The 16,024-nt window shown below is 44.4% G+C and overlaps 1 protein-coding gene and 1 long non-coding RNA gene across 15 annotated transcripts in view; one reads left to right on the top strand and one right to left on the bottom strand.

Annotated features, from left to right (window-relative positions):
• The window catches only part of KIAA1549L (KIAA1549 like), a 288,634-nt gene that overhangs the window by 121,790 nt on the left and 150,820 nt on the right, over window positions 1–16,024 (bottom strand). For 10 of the 14 annotated variants that reach the window (XR_014250248.1, XR_014250249.1, XM_082410391.1 and 7 more), the window contains exons 2-7: window positions 13,193–15,724; window positions 12,172–12,780; window positions 10,034–10,149; window positions 7,185–7,404; window positions 6,222–6,355; window positions 1–26 (exon numbers count right to left, since the gene is read on the bottom strand). The exon at window positions 1–26 is cut by the window's left edge and continues 137 nt beyond it. Coding sequence is in view for 12 of the 14 variants with exons in the window: in XM_082410391.1 (XP_082266517.1) it covers window positions 1–26; window positions 6,222–6,355; window positions 7,185–7,404; window positions 10,034–10,149; window positions 12,172–12,780; window positions 13,193–15,724 (3,637 nt within the window). In the remaining 2 variants the exon portion in view is untranslated. The remainder of the gene's footprint in view (window positions 27–6,221; window positions 6,356–7,184; window positions 7,405–10,033; window positions 10,150–12,171; window positions 12,781–13,192; window positions 15,725–16,024) is intronic. The other 4 variants (XM_082410392.1, XM_082410394.1, XM_082410393.1 and 1 more) reach the window with 2 other exon arrangements.
• LOC309636906 overlaps window positions 1–16,024 on the top strand; it is a 382,209-nt gene that overhangs the window by 357,054 nt on the left and 9,131 nt on the right. The gene's annotated exons all lie outside the window — the stretch shown is intronic.

The following is a 16,024-nucleotide window of genomic DNA, read 5'->3' as shown; positions in this document are numbered from 1 at the left end:
TGGGAGGCGTTGGACGTGCTCACCATCTGAATCGACACAGGAGGAAAGGGGAGGGAGACATGCCAAATAAGATGAGGGTCTGTTTCATGGAGGCCGTGGGAGGAGAAGTTTAAGGAGAAGTTGAGGTTAGGAATGAAAGGGAGGTGGGAAGAGAGCAAGGAAGAGATAAGAATAACAATAGTTGTCACTTACAGATTGCTTGCTTACATGCCAGACATCATGCTAAGGGCACATGATCTCATTTAATCCTCACCGCAACCCTAGGAGGTGTATCCTGTTATGACTCCCTTTTACAGAGGAGGAAACTGAAGCCCAGAATGATCAAGGGACTTGCCCAAGGACACACAGCTAATAAGTGACGGAGACAGGATTCCAACCCAGGCAGCCTGACAGGCAGTGGGTTTTAACCACTGGTGTGTGTATCTTTTGCAGGGGCTAAATGGTCTCAGCCTACTTTTATGGTTCTGAAAATACACAATAGAGCATAGGAATGGTAAATTTAAGGAGGACTGAACTGCTCAGACAGAGAAAGCCTGAGTCAAACTTTTGGGGGATTTTAAAGTTGAAAGGACGGGGAACGCACACCATCCATCATCAACCTAGTCATGGAAAGCATGACCGCACCTGATGACAAAAAGAATTCAGAAATAGAAAACAGCTTCTTTAGAGAGGGATTCCATTTCCTTGTGGTCTATTAATTCAATGTAGAACATGTTAATATTACTATGAGATGGTGTGGTTTTCTTCTCGAATCTTGTCTAAGTCAGTTTTTTAGTTATGAGGAAACGAGACTTTTATAGGTCAATGTATACATAAAAATATCCCACAGATGAGATTTGAAAAACAGATGCAGTAGGAAGGCATTCCGTCTGGTGAGACACTCTTTATGGGCTTCTGTGCTGGGTGTCTGCCCCTTCCCTCTCCAGATCCATTTGCCACCCTGCCCTCATCCTGCTCAGCGCCCCTAGAGGCAGACCCTGTGGACCACGTCAGTGGGCTCCTTGGCCCCCTGGCTTCAGCTGCAGAGAGCTCAGGAGGATGTGGGAGAGAAGGAGGAGAGTGAGGTCAGAGAGTTGGTGTCAGGGACTCCCTCCTGTGGGGTCACAGCTCATGTTGGGTAGCTCTGGCCTCAGGCTTCCCACAATTGCTCCCTCTTCTCACCACATCAACCCCAACTGTCACAGCCTTGGCAGCTGCACTGTCCCTGTGGTTTCCCTAGAGCCCGCCCACACTTCTACAAAGTCTTTTTCATTGGACTTTCCTCAAATTATCTTCATTTGAATGCGTCCTCTCTTTCTGCCGGAAACTGATACCCAGTCTGTCCCAGACCTTTCTGTGCTCAGACATAAATATCTCTGCAACGTTCCTTTTAAACCTTACTTTGAAGAAGACCGTCAAGAGTAGCTTCTTCATGTTATTTCGAACTTTTTCCCATAAGTGGAAGTTCCTTTTAAATTCTCTAACACAGTACCTAGAGTCCCATGATTAATGATATACGGAGTCAACTTTTCTGGTCAACTCTTACTTCCTCTCCAAAAGTATTTCTGGAATGTGGTTTAGCCACAGATATTCATGCCTCTCCCAAGGTACCAAGAAAAAAGGCACTTCTTTCTGAATAATTCAAAAGACCTCACCGCACTGTCACCTAAAAAAATAATAACTAAAATAACTTTGCAACCTTTATCTCTATTCTGAACACTCTGTTTTTTTGCTTTTCAACAAAACTAAATCTCACTGGATCCCAAAGAGCTTGCAATACGGTATCTCTGTACATACTACACTCGACCAGGTAAGTTATACATTTTTTCAGATGAGAATTTTTTTATTGAGGAGACATCATTGACATACAACATTATATTAGTTTCATTCTTTTTTGTGGTAAAATGCACATTACATTTTAACCATGTAAAGTGTACAGTTCAGTGACATTAAGTACATTCCCATTATTGTGCAACTATCACCACCAACCATCTCCAAAACTTTTTCATCATCCCAAACTGAAACTCTGTACCTACTAAATAACACCCCATTTCTTCCTCTTCCTAGCTCCTAGAAACCACCATTCTATTTTCTCTCTCTATTAATTTGACAAAACTAAATACTTTTGATAAGTGGAATCACACAGTATTTGTCCTTTTGTGACTGGCTTCTTTCACTTAGCATGATGTCCTCAAGGTACATTCATGTTGTAGCCTGTGTCAGAATTTCCCTCCTTTTTAAGGATGAATAATATTCCATCACATGTATATACCACATTGCCTTATCCATTCACCCACGGATGGACACTTAGGTTGCTTCCACCTTTTGGTTGTTGCGAATAATGCTGCTATGAACACCGGTGTTCCAATATCTGTTCAAGTCCCTGGTTTAAATTCTATTGGGTATATACCCAGAAATAGAATTGTTGGATCATATGGTAATTCTATGTTTTTTGAGGGAACGCCATACTGTTTTCCACAGCAGCTGCACCATTTGACACGTCCACCAGCAGTGCACAAGAGTCCCAATTTCTCCTTACCAATGCTTATTATTCTCTATTTTTTTTTTATAATAGCTATCCTCAATAGGTGTGAGTGGTATTCCGTGGTTTTTATTTGCATTTCCCTAATGATTAGTCATGTCGAGCATCATTTCATGTGCTTATTGGTTACCTGTATATCGTCTTTGGAGAAATGTCTATTCAAGTCCTTTGCCCATTTCTTACTTGGGTTGTTTGGTTTTTTTGTTGCTGAGCTGTAGGAGTTCTTTACATATTCTAGATATTAACCCCCTATAGATACATGATTGGCAAATATTTTCTCCCATTCTGTGGGTTGCCTTTTGATTATGTCCTTTGAGCCACAAAAGTTTTTAATTTTGATGACATCTAACTTATTTATTTTTTCTTTTGTTACCTGTGCTTTTGGTGTCATATCAACAAATCACTGCCAAATCCAATGTCATGAAGCTTTTTTCCCCTATTTTCTTCTAAGAGTCCTACAGTTTTAGCTCCTACATTTAGGTCTTTGATCCATTTTGAGTTAACTTTTGTATACGGTGTTAGGTGAGGATCCAACTTCATTCTTTTGCTTGTGGATATCCAGTTTCCTAGTAGTACTGGTTGAAAAGACTGTCCCTTCCCCCACCAAAAGGTCTCATCAAAAATCATTTGACCATATATGTAAGGGTTTATTTCTGGGCTCTCTATTCTGTTCCATTGGTCCATATGTCTGTCTTTATGCCAGTACCATACTGCTTTGATTACCATAGTTTTGCACTAAGTTTTGAAATCAGGAAGTGTGGGACCTCCAACTTTGTTTTCCTCTTTCAAGATTGTTTCGGCTATTCGGGGTCCCTTGATATTTCGGGTGAATTTTAGGATGGATTTTTCTATTTCTGCAAAAAAAATCACTGGAATTTCGATAGGGATTGCATAGGGATCATTCTGGGTAGTATTTGACATCATAACAACATTAAGTCTTCCAGTTCATGAGCACAGAATGTCTTTCCATTTATTTGTGTTTTCTTTACTATACTCATTTTTTTTTTTTATAGCTAAGAAAAGTGTGACCATTCTTGGGGGCTGCTTAACAACAACTTCATAAATAAGAAGAGATCCACAGGCCTGAAACCAAGGTCATATCACTGTTCCTTGACAGTCATGTCTTGTCCCTTGCAGGGGATACTTTCCCATTACCCCTCTACTCTTAGACTCGTATGGGTTCTGACCATATCTCTTACTTCCCATTCACTCATGCCATGATTCATTTAGCTAATTAGACCCACAACGCTGACAGAATGGAAAGCTGTTATTTTCATTCTTAGTATCCATTCTCCCTTCTTCCTTGTCAGCACCACAACTCTCCTTGGGGAAACATCTCCTCCTCTCCAATCAGTTCATGTGCTTTGGGTGCAGTTGTCCCACTCAGGTTCCAGGAGTGGGCATCTCAGCCAGACTTAGTTGACTGGGATATTTCATATCCTCGACCACAGTTACTGGTCCAGAAATGGGCACGTGATCCAAGAGGGTTCAATGAAAACTAATCCAGGATTTTGACTGGAATGACACAAAAAAGGCACTCTGGATCCATGAGACTGTAAGTAATAAGGATGAGGCAAACCTGGAGGTGCCAGGGGCCTGAGGATGATGCCGCCCAGAGCAAGGCAAGCCAAGAGACGAAGAGAGAACTTCATGAAGAAATCATGTAAGCACCTGGATCCAATTGTTCCTGAAGTAAGGAGCTGTGAACCTTTCGGTTACATGACCCAATCACTTCCTCTTTTTGCATAAGCCTGTGAGCTTGGATTCTGTTGCTTATAATCAAAAAGTCCTAATTGAGTCTGCTATACTCTAGCCCCTAATATCAATGCTATACAAGTAAAAAATAATTGTCACTTTTTCGATGACTCTCTGAACAAATTAAATATTTACATGGTCTTATTCCACAAAAGATCCAAGGTGCCCCACAAATTACATTTAATACAATAAAATGGTAATTTATTAATTACAAAACCAGGTCCTGAAAAAACAGATTAAAGACAACCCCGGGGGGATGATTAGCATGTAGCAATCTATGCATGATATAGGGGCCTAGAGGGTTACTAAATCCACACAACAACTTTGGCTCTGGGCTTCCTGCCAGCCAAGGCAAAAAGTGAAAGAGGGTTAATAAAACAATTCACCCAAAGCTGTGGATATGTTCAAGAGCATCTAAAATCTATTTAGATGCAATTATCTAATTGCCCATTGTAGTCTTTTCCAAGGAATGTTTGTTACTTGCTTTATAAAGTTTCATCTCACGGACCCTGACTATCATACGACAACACAAGAGAGGTTTCTTAAGGCCAAGGGCAGCTTATTTATCTTGGTGTCCCTTCCAGTGCCTGATAAAGAGAAGCTGGTCGATAAGTCTGTGCTTCTTGAATATAATTAGAATATGTTCCACTGCCAAGCTCCAATAAGACTCATGTACCTGTGAGGATCATAAATGCAATCAGAAAGAAAAAGGAGCTGAGTCACACTCCTTACATAAATCTTATGTCTGTGACATGTTTTTAGATCTTAGTCTAATATGAACCAGATCATAATGAGATACTTCCATATATACTTTGGGTGAATCTAGAAAAGGACGACTGCTCATTCAAATTAAAATGTATGCTTTCCACATCATATTGGCTTTGCTGATAATTCACTTATGCTAAATGCCAATTTTAAAACCACTGGGTTTAATTGCAAAGGATTTTAGTTCAGTAAAAACAGAGACATTAGTTAGTACAGTTAATTAGAGAAATTTGGGGGCTGGATGAATATGATTAAGAAGCATCTGTGTTTAGTGAGATGTGATCAATATAATTGTAAAAAATGGGTCTGAGAAACGCTTTTGGTAGCATGTCTACTGTAAATCCAGGAAGTTGAAATACAGTACACCAGGAGTGGGATCGCCCTGGAAGAGAATGCATATGCTTGCCAAAAATTTCATCAAGGATCCCATTTCTGCATTGCACTGATGCTAGTAGAGCATGGTGGATTAGAGTATGGGCTTTGGCTCCAGTCCTAATTCCATTTCTTACCAACTGTGTGACCTTCTGGAAGTTTCCTACCCTTCTCTCAGTTCCCTCTCCTGTGAAATGCTGATAAGAACACCTCAGAAGGATGTCTTGAGTATTATGTAGCAAAACATTTATAAAACACTTAGCACAGTCCTGGCACATAGTAAACCCTAAATATAAAGTGTGTGTGTGTGTGTGTGTGTGTCTAAAATAAGGTGATTGTTCGTGTGGATGCCTGGAAAACAACTCAAAGAAAATCACAGAATAGGCAAATCTTGGTGAGTTAGCTATTTAGAAATGATTCATTTTATATGCGACATTTGACATATAGAGTATATTCTAGTTCATTTTTTAAAAATAATAAATGTATTAGAAAGGCTTAAGGAAGCTTCAAGCCTTCCCAAGAGAGGCTTGGGAAAATAAATATAAAATCCCAAATCACAGCAGGTACACAGTATCACAGCATCTCCCTTGTCATGACCACCACACCCCAGACATCCTCATCATTGCCAGGCCTGACTCAACTCGGTGGCCCCAAAGTGGCACCTTCTCCTGTTGATATCACATGCCCGAAGGACAAAGTTACATTTACACCAGGCAGCTTTGAAATGCGGGACCAAATCACTTCTTGCCAACACTTGTGTTCCGGTTGGCCTCTGTCAACTACACAGCTGAAGCACCCTCCTCCTTACCTGAATCGTCAGGTTGCTTTTAGTATTCAGAACTTTCCTCTCGGCATCCTGGAAGGCCCTCTGTAGTCTCTGTTCCATCGTCTGAGCAAACTTGCAGGACTGTATGTTGTCAGACTGGCTCACAAACTGTAGCACTAGAATGAGAGTAATAAATCAGTGCTCACCAAAGCTCTGTGTCTTAGTTCCTTGAACTTAATAGCAGTCATGATATAAAACGGCATGATTTTACATCAGAGAAATCAGGCAAATAAGGACAGTTGCAGTTTTGGAAGTGGCTCTTACAATGATTTATAACATAGAAGAATTAAAAGCGGGATCGAACCTGAGATTCCCTCCAATGCAAAGGATTTTGTGATTTCATTTGATTGGCATATGGAGACATCTGCTCCAGGACAACAAAATGGCTTAAGAGTGATCATGTCTTCTCTTTCTTTGGAGGGGAAAAAAACAATCAATTGGCCTGCATGACTAAGTTGTTTGAGTCTTTCAGTTTCAATGGTTCCTCTACTCTTGTGGTTTACAAACCACAGGATCACAGTCACCAGGGAGTTTGAAAGAAAGATTCCAAGGCCTAAGCTCAGAGATTCTGATTCAGCGGCATCTGGAACACGTTGCTGCAAAGTCCAGATTTTACGGACGCTCAACTCTCCTCAGTATCCACTGGTAATACAGAAAAAAAAAAAAAATACAGTACTTGATGCTCACAAGTACGATATACTCATAATTATATAAATTGGGAAGAAAGACTCCTGTGAAGGAATATTTCTAATGAATCCAGGTTGGAAAAGTTTAGGCTGCTGTGCAGGGAACTTGGACATTTGATTAGCAAGGCCCTTGGAGGAATGTACACAATGACTCTAAGAAATGACAGAGCAGCCAGTGATGGTGTTTTCAAAGAGGTGTCCTCTTGGTACCACCACTGATCCCAGAACGGATAGGAATCCTTTCGTCTGAGTTACTTGCCTGTTTTCAGCTGCAAGTAGCCTGCAGGATGGGGAGTCCACGGGGACGCAAGTACTGCCACAGACTGCAAGGTTGGGGTGTGTTGCTTCAGATCTGCAGTGACATTGCTGATCCCATAAACGCCCAGCGTTTCAATCACTGCAGCAGGCAAGTAGACCAGCCTCCCTTTGGTAGCATAATAACCAACAGTGATGTTGTGAGAATGTTCCAGAATGTCCACCTACAAAACAAATGGACCCAGAGAACTCAGTGTTCATTTCCACGGTACTTTAAGTTCTTCTTGGTGTTTCTTAGAACCACAACTGTTAACTCAGCATGGCTGGGGAATAGGACACTCTCATTTGACAAATATTCTAACAATCCCATAAGCCTACGGGGATTGTCAAGTCTCAAAATATAAGAATACAACAAAATATAATTTATATCGAACCTACGGATATGGGATTCAATCTATATTTAATTTAATTCTGGAATAGAATTAAATGTGTGGTTTTTTTTTTATTATTATTCTTTAAGTGCCTCAGTATAATCCTGTGAGCATCAATTAGCACCCAAGAAGGCAGGCAGGAGATGGCAGGCAAAAGAGATTTCCAGGGAATGGAATGCTGGGAAAAACAGCTGTATCATATTTCTCATCATTTATAAACACTAAAAGGCAGAAGTGATAGATTAAGTGGAGGCCCTTCAGGACAGGGGTCAGGTAGTAAATGAGGTGAATTCCTTTCTTTAGAAGCTGAGAGAAGAACTGTTCAGACTTCACTCCATTCTTGGCTTGTGACTGGTTCAAGACCAAGGCAGGGATGGGCCATGGAGAGTTTCTCTTACAGCTGAGTCCTAAGGGATGTTGATGATCTGAGCTCATTCTGACCCAACTGGAAGATTTTGAGACTTTCGATTCTATTCTTACTTTGTTTTCTTAGTGTTTTATATCAGCAGTTCAGGGTGTTTTTAACACCTGCTTTCCTCCCCCTTATTCTTGCATCTCCATTAGGAGTGTCATGTGTATTTGCCAAAGAAACCAAGACAATTGATTTTGCAGCAGGCTGTGTATGCCTTTGCTTCCTCCACACTGTGTGTCCCCAGCACCTTGTTACCTAAAGGCAGTGTTCAAGGTGACTTTAGGTGGGACAAGAGATACTTCTGGATGGAACACGGACTCAGCACCAAATGCCACCAAATCACCCAGCAAGAAAGTTACTCCCATTCCAATCCTTCCAATTACCTCAAGGAGCAGGTCTCAGTTTGAGGATAATTGACTTTTAACGCCTCTCTAATCCTTGCTAACCATATTTTTAAACAAACAAAGGCACACCAGGCCCAGCCTTAATGCCTTCCGTAAGCAACAATGTCTAGCTTGAATTTAACAGGCTGTCTCCATTATTTTCATTTTTATTTTTATCTTTTAAAAGTTTTGGCTACACTGCTCGGCTTGCAATATCTCAGTTCTCTGACAGGACCATGGAAGTGAAGGCGCAAAATCCTAACCACTAGACCACCAGGGAACTCCCTATTCTCATGTTTATGATTACCTTTTATTTGTGGCAAATGATCCTGATTGCTACTTATGGTGGTAATCTCAAACATCCTTTCAAAAGAAACGTGTTTATTAAGTGTTTTTTTTAAAATTTTTTTGGAGTATAGTCAATTTAAAATGTTGTGTTAGTTTCAGGTGTACAGCAAAGTGAATCAATTCTACATATACATATATCCACTCTTTTTAAATTCTTTCCCATATAGGTCACTACAGAGTATTGAGAAGAGTTCCCTGTGCTATACAACAGGTCCTTATTAGTTATCTATTTTATATATAGTAGTGTGTGTACGTCAATCCCAATCTTAACTGTTTTTTAAATAAAAGCTGATTTTTAAAAAAACTAACATGTACTAATTGTCACACTGGTCTGTGATGACATGCAAAAAAGGCAAAAGCTGTGAGGGTAATTTGCAAACGACCAAAGTTTAGTGAAAACTGTCTCAGGTAACCACATGGAAACATTCACATTTTCAACTTTCAAATAAAGTTTCTGGTGCAGAAACCACAGATGCTTCTCGTGGAGAGCATTTCTTCTTTTTTTTTTTTTCAGAATTATATAAAAGAGATTAACAATGACCAATAAACTGTGTACCCAATCTCCTTCCTAGTCCTTCACGTGGTGGTGGGGAAGGACCCCTAGTCTGAATGCAGCTGGGGCACAAAGCATCAAAGGAGGAAGCGAAAGCAATATTTTCTAGTGATGTAAAGGGTTGTCCACTGACTGTCAATCACATTTACTGCTTTAAAACTTGGAATCAAACCAAAAGGGTGTAAAGCAAGGCTTCCATCACTTAGATATGCCATCAAAATCAGCTAGTGGTTGTTAAATAGTACTTGGCATTAAAGCGTTTAGAGAAGAAAAATGTTTACTTCCCTATCTGCTGCTGGCAATTTAAGCAAAGGTGGACTCAGTTTACAAGTCAAGAGTAATTTTTAAATGTCCAGAAATAAATCACTAATTGTTCACAATGGTGAGGAAGATAAAGGAAAAAAACAATGGATGATTTCTGCAAAATTACACTGCCACAATTAAATACTTTCCCCAAACGACAGGATAATGGGACAATTTAAAACAGAATCTCCAGGCTTAAAAAACAAACAAACAAAAAAAACTAGACATAAGGCAATTATCTTCAATTTTCCATCTCAGAATTTGACCTTCTCCAGCTACCATGCATTAGCTATTTGCCCAAATGATGAAAGATCCTACTTCTGTTGTGGCTATGGTACCCAGGGAGGAAGAAAACAATCTAAACAGACTCTGGACCCAAGAGGAAGAGATAGATGAGCCTGGTTACAAAAGCAGGGGGCTTACATGAGCCAAGACGTCATTCTGGTGGAATGCCTTCCGCAATGCCTGTGTGAGCCCTCTGGCTACATTAAGCTTCAAGGTTTCACTGATCTGCACCCTCCTTTGGGTCAGAAAGAGAACTGTGGGGTGAAACAGAAGCATGCAATCAGCGTAAGGCAGCAGACCTCCTAATTAATGAGCCCTCCTCTCCTCCCCAGCTACCCACCACCTCCTACAGGTTCTGAGCAAAGCTAGTGGGCACAGGTCCAACCAATGGGGCAGCAGCTCCGTTGGTCCCGCTCAAGTCCTAAGGAAAGGAGGCCCCAGCCATTCGTGTGGCCCTAGTGGAGAGAGAGCTAGCATGCTGGTGGCACTTCATTTCTGACCAACGCTGCCCCTGACTCTGAAAGCCAGGCTAAGCCTTGCCTGCCCCTGACTGGTCTGCATGCAAGGAAATTCCTGGAACAGCATCCCTGAGAACCTCCTTAACTGCAGGCCCTGCATCCTAAAACAGCCTACATCAACCCTGCTTCAGGAGGTGCAGTCCTCACCCCACAAGCGGGACGGAGACAGGAATGGAGACCTGGCATGGAGAAGAGGCATTTGTGGTTGAACATGACAGGTGCTATTTGAAGGGAAGCCTAGGATGTGGTTGGAGGCCCTTGGAGGAGCATCCAGCCCTGACTTGGGCAAGGGGGTGGGGATCAGGGAAGGTTTCCGGGAGGAACTGTTGCTTCCACTGAGTCTTGGAGGATGATGGGCGTGAGCCAGGCCAAGGCCAGAGGGACTGCCCCCTGCCACTCCCAGCAGAGGGAAGACCAAGTACAAAGGCACAGGGGAGAGAAGTGAATATTTCAGCCTACAATATCAGGCTCAGTCCTGGGGCAGTGGGAAATGAAGGGTTTAAAGCAAAGGCATGTATTTTAGGAGGCTCCCTGGACTCCAGACTGGAGAACAGATTGGAGGGTGGGGGAAGTCTGAAGGCAGAGAGAGAAATCTGGCTGTTGTTTCAGAAATTTAGGTGAGCGATGGTGACGGTGTGAACCAGGGAAGCGGCAGTGAGGGTGGAGGGAAGAGGTATTTAGGAGGTAGAACCGGAAGGAACCGGTCATTGACTGGGGGCGGCTGGGGTGAAGGGAGGTTGTGAAGAAGAGGGAGGGGAGAATGTTCCAGACTTCCGCACCTAGGTGGCTGGGATGTGGAAAACCAGATGGTATAACTGCTTGAGAAACTGAAAAAGATACTGTGCTTTCTGCTCTGCCTAGTTTCACAATTTCCTATTTTAGAATAAGATTATGTCTCAAGAGATAATTTCATTTAATTCTTTGTGGGGTGAAGAGGAAGGCGGGACATGAGCATTCAACACTGGCATGTTCTTTCAAATAATGTGTCTAATGCTTTTTATAGCAGACATTACCACACTATTAAAAGCATCCTGTGCCTTCTTGGCCCGTCTGCTGCAACTCAGAGGCGGGGGCTAAAAAAGATAGCATCTACGCGACTTTTTCAAGAAGGTCTCCTTTTTAACATCCGAAGAAATCTTGGGCACCAACATAGTGTACGGTAGCTGTACTGTCAGTGTCTGCCGGTTGAGAAAATACATGACAGAAAGCCTTTCTGAGTTCTGTAGCCCTTCCCAAGATTCTGTATTTTACCGATCACATCATTCACGCGTGTGAGACATCACTGAGGTCTGTACGCGCAAACTTTGGTGTACATCTGCTTTCTCAGACTCACTGGCAGAACTGGTTTCCCAGGGGCCTCTGATATCAGGATGGATCCCAGGACTAAAATCCATGTCACAAGATGCTCCTCTCCTCTGTCACTTGGTAAAGGTCAGGGCTTCTCAACCTCGGCACTACTGACGTTTTGGGTTGGATCGTTCTTTGCTGCCTGACTGTCCTATGCATTGTAGAATGTTTAGCAGCATCTCCGGTCTCTAACTCACTAGATGCCCGTAACACCCTCCCTACCCTCCAAGTTGTAGACACCCAAAAACATCTCCAGACATGGCCAAATGTCCCCTGGTGGCTGGGCAGGGGGGCAAAATCCCCCCCAGGTTGAGAACCACTGATCTCAAAGAAATCTAATAATTCTGCTACACGTCTGAGGCCAGGATGCACTTGCTGCTTTCAAGTCAAATCAGGACAGTGGACTCTTACCTGTCTTCACCAGGAGCTTACTGGACATCTGACACTCCAGGTTGGATGCCATTTTGCCAGTTGTGACCATGGCCGTGGACACAGCGGGAAGAGCAGCGTCTGTGTTTTCTGCTGACAAAGGCGGCATCCGGGTGGCCCTTATTGGTGCAGTGATGGACGTCAAGGCTGCCGTGATTGTCAGCGGGCGTGCGGTGGACACCTTGGGCATGTCTGGGTTGGTGGGGTTCAGGAAGCCCGTGTACATGGCTTGTGGTTTCCTGGGGAGGTGTGTTGTGGACAACAGGCCAGAGGCAGTGCCCGTGTTCCCTTGCATGGCTGTGGGAGTGCTCATGGTGTGTGCTGTTCTTGCAAACATGTAGGTCGGCGTGAACGAGAAGGCTGGATGGGCTGCCCCTGGTGTCGCCTTTGGGCCAGATGCTGCGTTGCTTGTGACGTTTTTAGCTACAGCAGTGGTCCAGCTGCTCTTGACTAATCCCGAGGCCACGGCCGAAGGGCTGCTGCCGGTGCCCTTAGCAACCAGGGCTGCAGACAGCACCAGTGGACTTGATTTCCGAAGAAACAACATGGTTGCTGCTGTTGGTTGTGCCTTGGGCGACACCGAGGAGGCCACTGCAAAAAGAGAAGAGCGAAGTTTGTCATTGGTCCGGAACGCACACACCACTGTGGGAATGAATGGATGCAATTTATGGGTTTGCTGGGGTGAAAAGTCTCTGAGCACTGGAATTTAGGCAAAACAGCTTTAGGTTCGTTAAGCCGATTAACCATAATGAGAATGCCACTTAGAGCAAAGCTATGGTTGGAAATAAGGACACTTAAATTCTGAATACTTTCCAAAAAATCAAGTCGGCAGAGGATCAGGGGCCTGACTATCTGGACTGCTAACTCATTCACCATCCTGGAATCAGGCATATCTGCATCTTCTGAGCAAAGCTGGGTATCTGTGTTGAGCTTGAAGATGCTTTGGCCCCAGAAGCAGTCACACCTATTTCTTGCGGGGGGGGGGTACCAGGAAACAAACTACCTGCATTAGTGGCTGCACCTGTCCACTTCTCGGGGCGCTGAGAAGCCGGCAGTGCTTTGGATGGGGTCCTGAATAAGGCACTGGTTGATAGAGGAGGAGATTCAGCAGTAGAGTGATATCTCGGGATACTCTGGAACGGTGGGGAAGCATTTATCACCGGAGGTGGATAGGTGTTGCCGGAAATTTGGAAACTTGTATCCATTCCATCTGAAAGCATTTCCCATAAGCTAGCTGTGGAAGTTAGACTTGGAGAGGTCAGCACAGGAGAGTGTGTTGGATGGGCAGGCAGCCGTAGATGGGGATGAGACACAGAATGTTGACTTATGGATGGGTCATCTTCAACCTCAGCTGTTTGAAAGTCTCTGGAATAGTTGTTAGTGTTTATGGACAAGAAGTCTGTATCGTTTCCAACCATGGTAACGTCTGACTGTTGGACGAGCTGGTTAGCGCTTGTACCAGAGACTGGATCCTGAATGCTAAAGCCTTCTGCAGTCACTAAATGCCCAACATTATCTTTGAAATCCCGAGATTTTATTGTACTGGCAGCAGAATTTAAACCACCGGGAGGAGCGGCTGAAGCTGAGTGAGTTTCCCAACTTGTGGAGTTCATTGTGTGCCCATTCACATCATAATTTGTTTGCTGCAGCAAGCCAGATATCATCGGTTCTGTTGAAAGGGATCCAGTTTCTGCTGCAAGAGAATGCCAGAAAACATTTGTGATTGCTGGCTTCTTCATGTCTCCCATTGTTGAGAAATCATAGACCTCATTGGAGGAGGGAAATGCTGTCACCTGTTTGGAAGCTGAAACCGGCAACTCAGAATGGTCCGTCACAGCTGTGTAAGTATCTGGCTTGGTGTTGGAAGAGCTATGAGATGGGGAAACAGTCTGGGTGGCTCGTGAGAAGGGGATGGAAGATGGAGATAATTCTGAAGGAAGGAGGTTTGTTCTTGGTGGTGTAATGTCTGAAGAAACCCGATCAGTGCTAAAATCAGAGGTGACTCCACTTACAGCGTGAAGACTTGGCCTCTCTTTACTTGAAAGGGTCTGGAGAGAAACTGTCAAATTTGCCTTTTTGTTTTTCTTTAAAACAGCTGTTCCGCTACCTTCTTTCTGCAGGGGAAATGTCCAAGTTGTGGAAGGAAGATTAGGAAATGTGCTTGAGAGGAGCAAGTCTGCAGCTGCAGTAGAAGGGGATCCATCACTGCCTGCTTCTTGAGGAGTTGGCACTGGGGGCACGGCGGATGGAGACGCATGATTCCCTGCCAGCTGGAGGAAAGAAGGCATGGAGGGGAAGTCTGCCAGTGCGCCATTTGATGGGGATGTGAGAACCTCCCCAGAAAGGATTTCTTGCCCTCGGCTGGCTGTGGTGAGAGGCAGAGAAGGCACCAAAGGGGAGGATGTGTGTTCTGCTGAAAGTGTGGGCCCTTTGGAATTCTCTGGAGCTGCTGACAAATGCAGGGGGTGAGCAGAGTCCTTTGCAGTAGCAGGGGCTGCCTTTCGGCTGATCATTCCCACTGCCACCGATTCTGCAGTCTGGACAGGTGAAGACACAGCCTCATGGGTCGCGGTGCTCTTAAAGGCTGGCAGAGACACCCCATTATGTGCTCTTTCAGCCACCTCAGCTTCAACTGGCTGGGTGGATGCAGGACTTGGAGCTACTTCCAACATCGATAATGAGGGTGTCCCACCTGGAAGCTGAAGAAGACTTCCGGGAGCTAGGGGAGGGACAGACAGACGGGCCAGGTCGGCCGCGGAGCTCAAAGACTCAGGTGTGTGGGAGACTGCTGAGTGAGGACCCTCTGCTGGGCTTGAGGATCCAGGAAAACCTAGACGAGGGATGCCTATTAAATCCTGGGCATTTTTGGATGGAGTGTGGTTCACTTCCTCAGCAAATGGGTTTAGGGGATTAGCTATGCTCTGACTTGAGGATGAGTGAGTTGGAGCCGTTTGGGGGAATAAAAGCACTTTGGTCGGTCGCTCTGCTGGCTTAGAAAAGATGATGGAATGAGGTGAGTCAGGAGCCAATGAAGAAGATGAAGATGAGGGGAGAGCGTCTGCCCTCGGGGAATGTAGTTCTGCCATGGAAGGAGTCCCTACCCACGGCGGCCGGGATGGGAGGCCAGCACGGAAGGACGCCACTGGTGGGAGAGGGGACAGTGTGGGGAGCATGCTGGTGTGAGGCAAACCTGACACGGCGGCTGCTTCTTTTCCCCCTGGAGGTCTTGGTTGGACCAGGGCCTCAGGAGAATCCTTGGAAGGCTCGAGGGAGGCGCTATGTCCACTGCCTTGGTAAGGGGAAGGAGAGAAGTCCCCGTGGGCCCGAGCTTGGCGGTGTGTCTTGGGCAGAGGCGTCTGGGAAAACTGCGGCCAACTCGTGTTGTCAGGGGACCGTCCCGGCACTGGCTTCATTCTGTCCACCGCTGAGGAAGACTGGACTTCGGACAAAGGCCATGTTGGTGAAATCGGTAACAATTTCCCATGAGGAAATGACTCCGGGGTTGGGGTGACAGTGATCTGTAGATTGTCCCTTCCTGTGAAACAAAGGATCAAGCAGTCAGGCCTCGGCTCATCATAGGTCCTGGAGAGAAGGGTAGGCCAGACAGGCACCGCTCAGACCTCACAGAGCTTCCAACACATCACAGAAGACTCATTAAACACGTTCAAACGATAACTTAGGTAATTACAAATACGTAGATGCTGCAGCTAACCTACAGGGCAGGATTGGTGAGAAGTGGTCTCTGATGAAGTGACGTTTAAGCAAAGATGTGGAAGATACTTGTGTATTTTAAATCTCTTTTCTGTTCCACCTACAAGGGTTGGACTGTGAAACT

The sequence above is a fragment of the Balaenoptera physalus genome, assembly GCF_965194825.1.
Source record: "Balaenoptera physalus genome assembly, chromosome: 10".
NCBI lineage: Eukaryota > Metazoa > Chordata > Mammalia > Artiodactyla > Balaenopteridae > Balaenoptera > Balaenoptera physalus.
This window is presented reverse-complemented; position numbering and strand designations above follow the sequence as displayed.